The sequence below is a fragment of the Salvelinus fontinalis genome, unplaced genomic scaffold, assembly GCF_029448725.1.
Source record: "Salvelinus fontinalis isolate EN_2023a unplaced genomic scaffold, ASM2944872v1 scaffold_2626, whole genome shotgun sequence".
Taxonomy (NCBI): domain Eukaryota; kingdom Metazoa; phylum Chordata; class Actinopteri; order Salmoniformes; family Salmonidae; genus Salvelinus; species Salvelinus fontinalis.
The window spans coordinates 217-10,534 of record NW_026602835.1 but is presented as its reverse complement, the minus strand read 5'-3'; the positions used below and the strand labels follow the sequence as shown (position 1 = coordinate 10,534).

Sequence of the window (10,318 nt, the reverse complement as noted above, 5' to 3'; positions counted from 1 at the left end):
GCCTGGAAAACAAGCCATACAGCAAGTAACTACAGCGTAGCAGGCCTACTGACTGGAAAACAAGCCATACAGCAAGTAACTACAGCGTAGCAGGCCTACTGACTGGAAAACAAGTCATACAGCAAGTGACTACAGAGTAGCAGGCCTACTGACTGGAAAACAAGCCATATAGCAAGTAACTACAGCGTAGCAGGCCTACTGACTGGTAACACCAACAAACCATGGGACAGAAGGGGTATTTTATTGGAACTTACTCTATGTGTCTGAGATATAGGGGTTCGTTACTTCCACTCTGTTGAGAAACATAATATGGCTTTAGTTTAATACATGGTTAAGCATTTGGGACTACCCACAAACACCCCTCACGACATCATCATAACACACTTCCGCAGTAGTCACTACAGACATGGCTTCAAATCATAATTGTTTCCAATCAAATACTTGAATGAAGCCTGTCTGGAATACCAGATGGATGGGTTAGGGTTAACCCTTTTGGCCACTGGGTCATTGGTTCCATTGCTCCAGGTAAGCTCAATCAAGTGCAGTTCAAGTATTATTTGACCCAGAGACGCATCACAGCAGCACAGTCACTGTAATAGTTCCTAATGATGATGCAGCAGGCGAACAGGAGATGTAGGTACTAACCATGTCATAGTGGCAGTCCATACAGGTAAAGGGCCCGCTGGTGTTGGCTGGAGAGCTGGAGCAGCCCGCACACACCAGGCTACCATAGGCCTTGGAGAACAGGGTTGGGGCAAATACACCTGCGGGACAGAACAAAGTGTGTGAACTTGTTCATAGATGTGCATGTGTGTTCAGACTTCAAATTGTATTGGTCACATACACCTGTTTAGGAGATGTTATTGCGGGTGTAGCGAAATGCTTGTGCTTCTAGCTCCGACAGTGCAGTAATATCTTTCACAACATTTACCCAAAATACACGTCAATCTAAGTAAGGAAGGGATTAATATACGTCAGAGCAGCATTGGACTAAGATACAGTGGCATAGTATAGAATACAGTATATTCATATGAGATGGGTGATGCAATATTGACACACAATTAAAGTGACTAAGATAGCGTAGAATAGTATAGAGTACAGTTTACACATATGAGATGAATAATGTCTCTGTGTCTTGCATTACTCAAGTGGCTAGTGTTTCATTTCCTTAAAGTGACCAGTGATTCCTAACCTATGTCTATAGGCAGCAGCCTCTGATGTGCTGGAGATGGCTGTTAAACAGTCAGTTGTGTAGTATAGAATACAATACAGTATATACATGAAGGGTGACGCAATATGTAAACACAATTTAAAAGTGACTAAGATACCGTAGAAGTGTGGAGCGCAGTTTATACAGTTGTGGCCAAAAGTTGAGAATAACACAAATATTAATTTCCACAAGGTTTGCTGCTTCAGTGTCTTCAGATATTTTTGTCAGATGTTACTATGGAATACTGAAGTATAATTACAAGCATTTCATAAGTGTCAAAGGCTTTTATTGACAATTACATGAAGTTGATGCAAAGAGTCAATATCTGCAGTGTTGACACAGGACTGATGGTAGCGCTCACCTTGTCTTCTCCGGACAAGCTTTTTCCCGGATGCCCCAAACAATCGGAAAGGGGATTCAGAGAAAATGACTTTACCCCAGTCCTCAGCAGTCCAATCCCTGTACCTTCTGCAGAATATCAGTCTGTCCCTGATGTTTTTCCTGTAGAGAAGTGGCTTCTTTGCTGCCCTTCTTGACACCAGGCCATCCTCCAAAAGTCTTCGCCTCACTGTGCGTGCAGATATACTCACACCTGCCTGCTGCCATTCCTGAGCAAGCTCTGTAATGGTGGTGCCCCGATCCGGCAGCTGAATCAACTTTAGGAAACGGTCCTGGCTGGACTTTCTTGGGCGCCCTGAAGCCTTCTTCACAACAATTGAACAGCTCTCAAAGTTCTTGATGATCCGATTAATGGTTGATTTAGGTGCAATCTTACTAGCAGCAATATTCTTGCCTGTGAAGCCCTTTTTGTGCAAAGCAATGATGACGGCACATGTTTCCTTGCAGGTAACCATGATTGACAGAGGAAGAACAATGATTCCAAGCACCACCCTCCTTTTGAAGCTTCCAGTCTGTTATTCGAACTCAATCAGCATGACAGAGTGATCTCCAGCCTTGTCCTCGTCAACACTCACACCTGTGTTAACGAGAGAATCACTGACATGTCAGCTGGTCCTTTTTTGGCAGAGCTGAAATGCAGTGGAAATGTTTTTGGGGGATTCAGTTCATTTGCATGGCAAAGAGGGACTTTGCAATTAATTGCAATTCATCTGATCACTCTTCATAACAATCTGGAGTATATGCAAATTGGCTCGGGTGGTTGATGTCTTTGATGATCTTTTTGGCATTCGTATGGCATTGGGTGCTGTACGTGTCCAGGAGGGCAGGAAGTTTGCCCCCGGTAATGCGTTGGGCAGACCGCACCACCCTCTGGAGAGCTTTGTGGTTCTAGGCAGTTGCCGTACCAGGCGGGGATACAGCCCGACAGGATGCTCTCGATTGTGCATTTGTAAAAGTTTGAGGGTTTTAGGTGTTCAGCCAAATTTCTTTAGCCTCCTGAGGTTGAAGAGGCACTGTTGCGCCTTCTTCACCACACCGTCCTTGTGGGTAGACCATTTCAGTTTGTCAGTGACGCCAAGGAACTTGAAGCTTTCCACCTTCTTCACTGCGGTCCCATCAATGTGGATAGCGAGGTGCTCCCTCTGCTGTTTCCTGAAGTCCACAATATCCTTAGTTTTGTTGACATTGAGTGAGAGGTTATTTTCCTGGCACCACACTCCCAGAGCCCTCACCTCCTCCCTGTAGGCTGTCTCATCGTTGCTGGTAATCAAGCCTACTACTGTTGTGTCGTCTGCAAACTTGATGATTGAGTTGGAGGCGTGCATGGCCACGCAATCATGGGTGAACAGGGAGTAGGGGCTGAGCACGCACCCGTGTGGGGTGACCCGTCAGGAAGTCCAGGACCCAGTTGCACAGGGCCGGGCTCAGACCCAGGGCCTCGAGCTTGAGGATGAGTTTGAAGGGTACTATGGGGTTGAATGCTGAGCTATAGTCAATGAACAGCATTCTTACATAGGTGTGCCTCTTGTCCCGATTGGACAGGGCAGTGTGCAGTGTGGTGGCGATTACGTCGTCTGTGGACCTATTGGGGCGGTAAGTAAGTTGTAGTGGGTCTAGGGTATCAGGTAGGGTGGAGGTGATATGATCCTTGACTAGTCTCAAAGCACTTCATGATGACAGATAGTCATTTAATTAAATTACCTTTGCTTTCTTAGGTACAGGGACAATGGTGGTCATCTTGAAGCATGTGGGGACAACAGACTGGGAAGAGATTGAATATATCTGTAAACACACCAGCCAGCTGGTCTGCGCATGCTCTGAGGACGCAGCTAGAGATACCATCTGGACCGGCAGACTTGCGAGGGTTAACACGCTTAAATGTCTTACACACGTCAGCCACAGAAAAGGAGAGCCCACAGTCCTTGATAGCGGGCCGCGTCGGTGGCAGTGTATTATCCTCAAAGCGAGCAAAGGTGTTCAACCTGTCCGGAAGCAAGACAATGGTGTCCGCGACATGGCTAGTTTTCCTTTTGTAATCCGTGATGGTCTGTAGACCTTGCTACATACGTCTCGTGTTGGAGCCGTTGATCTGGGACTTAACTTTGTCCCTATACTGGTTCGCGCTTTCAGTTTTGCGCGAATGCGCCTCTCTATCCACGGTTTCTGGTTGGGGTAGGTTTTAATAGTCACAGTGGGTACAACATCTACTATGCACTTCCTGATAAAGTCATTCACCGTATGTGTCGATATTCTTTTCTGAAACTGCTCTGAACATTTCAGTCCGCATGATCAAAACATTCTTGAAGCGTGGATTTCGATTGGTCAAACCAATAGTCATTACCACGGATGCGCCCTGTGAGTTTCTGCCTAAATCCCCAGCTACAATAAATTCAGCCTCAGGATATGTGGTTTCCAGTTTGCATAAAGTCCAGTGAAGTTCTTTGAGGGCCGTCTTGGTATCGGCTTGAGGGGGGGGGGGGGGGGGGGCTGTAGACCACTGTGGCGATTATTGACGAAAACTCTTTTGGGAGATAGCATTTGATTGAGATATTCTAGGTTGGGTGAACAGGACTTGAGTTCCTGTATGTTACACCATAAGTCGTTAATCATAAAACATATACCCCCACCCTTCTGCTTCCTGGAGAGTACATCTCGGCACGATGTACTGAGAACCCAACTGGCTTTACAGAGTCAGACACTATATCTCGAAAGACTTGCCTGTGCGTGCACACACACTTACTTATGTGCGTGTGCATCTGGGCATGTGTGTTCACGCTCTTACCTCCTACTGATATGAAGAGCAGGGCTGAGCTGACCCCTGCAGAGCGGCTGTTGAACCTCTGCTCCCTGTGTTTAAAGCCCCCGATGATCATGCTGATACCCTGGGTAGACAGGCGACATGATGTAGTCCAGTCACTAAACCTCCAGTCACAAGTCCCCTGTGCTCAAGGCCAAGTGAAAATCAGAGTCTGTTATGGCTGAAATCCCAGTCCCTGTGTTCGAGTTCTAGTCCAAGTGCTGGGTCCACATTAAGTCAAAATAAAGTTATTTAGCCAGTAAGATATAGTGTAGTGGGATTTACTCAAATTGTTTGCTATCCATTTTCCTTTCTGTACCACCAAATGTTTGCATATAGGCTACTGGTAATGTTACCAGGGCCACATTCAGTTGAAAAACATTACAGATAAAAAAATACCATGAATAGAGCCGACATTATCCCTTAAGTCAGAGAGGCAGGTTTGTTCTACATAGCATATTTCTATCTGAACGTTCCAAAACATTGCATCCTGCTGGACGTGCCCCAGGTGGTTGGCTATAGCTAGCTAATGAGGTAACATGACTGAACAAGGTGTAGCCTAAACAAATGGGTAACAGTCCGGTCTGCAAGTAGCCTAATTTTAGAACGGCCCGAGATATGATTTATAAATGTGAAATGCGTAGCGACGGTATTATGGGTCATGTCTTTTTAACGGTAAGGGGTAAAATCAAACCATTTTCTCTTAGGAAAATAAGGAAAAGTGGCTAGTATGTTGGCTACAGAACCGGGCTATGAAATGCAGTGGGGAAAGTGCGAGGGATTGAGCGAGTCTACAAATTCAAAAAAAATTCTGTACTCAAGGGAGAGACAAACATAGCTAGACTGTTGTTCTACTTAAAGCTGCTACTGTTTTTAAATTTCATGAAGCATCTTGTGTTTTTTAACCAGGCAAAGGGTATCTAATAGAAGGCTGGTGGTGACTGGTTAGCTACGGGGAAGAAAGAGAGTCGCCTGCGTGATGTGTATAATCGGAGGCGGAGCTGAGCCTGTCTGGCCACACACATCGCTTGCTCCCCCGCAGCATGTAGGCTAGGCTGTGTGTGGTGCATCTGTTCCACTGCAGAAAATAACATTTTCCTTAGTTCTAGTTTTCTGGGCCTATTTAGTCAGTTATAGTCTCATCAATTGCCACTGAAAAGTAGGTGTTTGAGTAATATTTTAGTCACTATTTGTGTTTAGGAAATAAACACTGGTGTTTGTGTGTCTTCAAGGGTTATGTTTTTGTGTATATCAGTGAGATGCCCGTGTGTGTCTAGGTGCCACTCACTGGGATAAAGAGAATACAGCCCAGCAGGGTTCCAGTGAGAGCGGCCTTGACGATCTCCTCATAGCACTTGGTGCCGGCCTTGTGACCCCTCAGCAGGGCAGTGATGTAGAAGGTCATCTCTGTGATGGAGCCAAACGTTGCGTTCACCACTGCTCCCACCGCAAAGTTACTCTGGGCTGAGATACTGCAGAGAGACAGACAGCGAGTTACTCTGGGCTGAGATACCGCAGGGAGACAGACAGCGAGTTACTCTGGGCTGAGATACCGCAGGGAGACAGACAGCGAGTTACTCTGGGCTGAGATACCGCAGGGAGACAGACAGCGAGTTACTCTGGGCTGAGATACTGCAGGGAGACAGACAGCGAGTTACTCTGGGCTGAGATACTGCAGAGAGACAGACAGTGAGTTACTCTGGGCTGAGATACTGCAGAGAGACAGACAGTGAGTTACTCTGGGCTGAGATACTGCAGAGACAGACAGCGAGTTACTCTGGGCTGAGATACTGCAGGGAGACAGACAGCGAGTTACTCTGGGCTGAGATACTGCAGGGAGACAGACAGCGAGTTACTCTGGGCTGAGATACTGCAGAGAGACAGACAGCGAGGTACTCTGGGCTGAGATACTGCAGAGAGACAGACAGCGAGTTACTCTGGGCTGAGATACTGCAGAGACAGACAGTGAGTTACTCTGGGCTGAGATACTGCAGGGAGACAGACAGTGAGTTACTCTGGGCTGAGATACTGCAGACAGACAGACAGTGAGTTACTCTGGGCTGAGATACTGCAGAGAGATGCACCATTTTAACTACTAACACGAAATTTTACCACCACCAAATTTAACATACCTATCAACCAGCCTCAGGGGTGATTCTATTCAGAGGGCCTTGTCGAAGCACAAGCACGTCATTACATCCACAAACATTCCGACTCATCAACCAGTCACTTTTGGTTCCCTACCATTACACAACCGGACAAAAAAGTGAATCATATAAACTCTACATGTGGACTAAACCACCATATGTGGACTTAACATCTGTTCAAAACAATGAGAACAATTTGACGCTAAGCTAGCCTCTTACTGTGGTTCTGGTATTTTGTCCATGTTGACAGAGCAGACTGTGTGTGTGTGTGTGTGTGTGTGGGGGGGGGGGGGTCTTACCTGGCGATGCCCATGCCAATGTAATAGGACAGGGGGATGATGGAGCTGACGGCAGCGGCGAACTTGGCCTCCGAGCTGACAACCTGGTTCTCTGTGTCCACGTAGCCAACCACCAGGGTTGTGATGACCAGGGGCAGCAGGTCTGGGTGGGCACACCGCTTTAAGGAGCACCAGTGGAAAGTCTACAGCGCTGTGTTGGGTATCAACTACATTGCAGAATCACAGATCTATAAATAACCTTGCGTCCCAAATAACTACTCATTGTGTGAACCAAATTAAAGTTGTTATACCTCTTTTTGCTTAAACTGATTCCCTCAAACCTGCTGATTGTCTGCTTTAAACAAACTGGTGATGCACTGTAAAGAACCACTAAGCCGAAATGCTGACCCCTGCTGGACAGGGTAAAAGGTGCAACTTGCAGGACATTCCATTAGGTCCTTGGAGGTGTTCCAGGTCATCTTTTTTGTAGTCACGCTACCCAACTCATAATATCGCTATAGCAAATGAATGTGGTTCCTAGGACACGAAACACTTCTCCAGGTCTGATCATCTAAGCCGTGTGACTGCATAAAGACGACCTGGAACGCCACCACCAGTTCACTGACACGAGTCAGGTGATTGATAATCACAACCATAATGGTCTGTTAAAGGATACTGACAGCGAACACATTGATTCCGTCCAAGGTGTATTTGTAGTAGTACCAGTTGAAGGCGTGGTAGCAACAGAGAAGCACTTGGCTCTCACACCCTTGCGGCTGCAAAAGAGACAGAAAAACATAGCAAAGCAATCATCAAATTATACATTTCCAAATCTAGGAAAAGGATTCCTCAAAAAAAACTGTGGCATTATTTGAAATCCACAGGGCCAAGTTAATGGGTTGGATTAAAGTGGTAACTAGTTCAGAGGCTGTGATAATATCAACACGACATGGAAGGGGAAGATCTGGATGAGCGCGGCCACCTTTTTCAGCCGGTGGATGTGGACGTCCTCGGGGGGCAGGAGGAGGATGATGGCCAGGGTGCGGGCGTTCATCTTGGCCACAGGGATGGTGAAGACCAGGATCCAGGAGAGGAAGCAGGCCAGGCCGTGGATCAGCCCCAGGAGAGGGTAGCCTAGCAACAACCACACATAGGTACTGACACGACACTGCACCCAGCAGAGCACAGCACAGGAGACCAGGCAGGCAAGCAAGCAGGCACAGACACACGTGCAAACACAAACAAAAGCACGTGCACACACATAGCGGGGAGAGATGTGAAAAAGTACTGGTTATGAAATGGTCTTCGCAAAAGCTTGAAAACAGAGCAGCCAATCAGGCACATCGATTGAGTTTAGACTTGTTAGTCTGAACAAACTAAACATATTCCACCGCAATCCACATAAGGAAAACAACATAGTCTTATAAGGATATAACTTTTGACATAAATATTATTTGAGAAAATATTAGTCCACACAGGGGTTGAGGCGATAGGTGAGGGGACAAGACTCACCCAGTAACGCGTCCGTTGTGGGGGGACCTCGATGGGGACAGAAGGGGGCATGAGCAGGGGTGTAGACTCCTTCACCTCCTTTGAGTCAGATTCCTCTGGGATGGCCTCGCAGTGAGGGAACTTCACACAGCATCGCCTGACCAGGCTTCTGGGCTAAACATCCAGGTGAAAGAAGGAGGGAGCGGAATGGATGGAGGTAGCGAAGGAGAGAGCGGAGCGAAGGAGAGAGCGGGATGGATGGAGGGAGCGAAGGAGAGAGCGGGATGGATGGAGGGAGCGAAGGAGAGAGCGGGATGGATGGAGGGAGCGAAGGAGAGAGCGGGATGGATGGAGGGAGCGAAGGAGAGAGCGGGATGGATGGAGGGAGCGAAGGAGAGAGCGGGATGGATGGAGGGAGCGAAGGAGAGAGCGGGATGGATGGAGGGAGCGAAGGAGAGAGCGGGATGGATGGAGGGAGCGAAGGAGAGAGCGGGATGGATGGAGGGAGCGAAGGAGAGAGCGGGATGGATGGAGGGAGCGAAGGAGAGAGCGGGATGGATGGAGGGAGCGAAGGAGAGAGCGGGATGGATGAGGGAGCGAAGGAGAGAGCGGGATGGATGGAGGTAGCGAAGGAGAGAGCGGGATGGATGGAGGGAGCGAAGGAGAGAGCGGGATGGATGAGGGAGCGAAGGAGAGAGCGGGATGGATGAGGGAGCGAAGGAGAGAGCGGGATGGATGAGGGAGCGAAGGAGAGAGCGGGATAGATGGAGGTAGCGAAGGAGAGAGCGGGATGGATGGAGGGAGCGAAGGAGAGAGCGGGATAGATGGAGGTAGCGAAGGAGAGAGCGGGATGGATGGAGGTAGCGAAGGAGAGAGCGGGATGGATGGAGGGAGCGAAGGAGAGAGCGGGATGGATGGAGGTAGCGAAGGAGAGAGCGGGATGGATGGAGGGAGCGAAGGAGAGAGCGGGATGGATGGAGGTAGCGCAGGAGAGAGCGGGATAGATGGAGGGAGCGCAGGAGAGAGCGGGATAGATGGAGGGAGCGAAGGAGAGAGCGGGATGGATGGAGGGAGCGAAGGAGAGAGCGGGATGGATGGAGGGAGCGAAGGAGAGAGCGGGATGGATGGAGGTAGCGAAGGAGAGAGCGGGATGGATGGAGGTAGCGAAGGAGAGAGCGGGATGGATGGAGGGAGCGAAGGAGAGAGCGGGATGGATGGAGGGAGCGCAGGAGAGAGCGGGATGGATGGAGGTAGCGAAGGAGAGAGCGGGATGGATGGAGGGAGCGAAGGAGAGAGCGGGATGGATGGAGGTAGCGAAGGAGAGAGCGGGATGGATGGAGGGAGCGAAGGAGAGAGCGGGATGGATGGAGGTAGCGAAGGAGAGAGCGGGATAGATGGAGGTAGCGAAGGAGAGAGCGGGATAGATGGAGGTAGCGAAGGAGAGAGCGGGATAGATGGAGGTAGCGAAGGAGAGAGCGGGATAGATGGAGGTAGCGAAGGAGAGAGCGGGATGGATGGAGGTAGCGAAGGAGAGAGCGGGATGGATGGAGGTAGCGCAGGAGAGAGCGGGATAGATGGAGGGAGCGCAGGAGAGAGCGGGATAGATGGAGGGAGCGAAGGAGAGAGCGGGATGGATGGAGGTAGCGCAGGAGAGAGCGGGATGGATGGAGGTAGCGAAGGAGAGAGCGGGATGGATGGAGGGAGCGAAGGAGAGAGCGGGATGGATGGAGGTAGCGAAGGAGAGAGCGGGATGGATGAGGGAGCGAAGGAGAGAGCGGGATGGATGAGGGAGCGAAGGAGAGAGCGGGATAGATGGAGGTAGCGAAGGAGAGAGCGGGATGGATGAGGGAGCGAAGGAGAGAGCGGGATGGATGAGGGAGCGAAGGAGAGAGCGGGATAGATGGAGGTAGCGAAGGAGAGAGCGGGATGGATGGAGGGAGCGAAGGAGAGAGCGGGATAGATGGAGGTAGCGAAGGAGAGAGCGGGATGGATGGAG

General features: G+C 49.4%; 1 protein-coding gene across 1 annotated transcript; it reads right to left on the bottom strand.

The window, feature by feature from the left end:
* Positions 1-250: 250 nt before the first annotated feature.
* LOC129850988 (uncharacterized) lies at positions 251-8,496 on the bottom strand (the record flags this gene model as incomplete). The annotated part of the gene is made up of 8 exons (XM_055917129.1): positions 251-292; positions 646-764; positions 4,392-4,491; positions 5,695-5,878; positions 6,853-6,994; positions 7,508-7,607; positions 7,814-7,999; positions 8,344-8,496. Coding segments are annotated over 8 exons (1,026 nt in total), but the record flags the coding sequence as incomplete, so codon positions are not given.
* Positions 8,497-10,318: the final 1,822 nt, after the last annotated feature.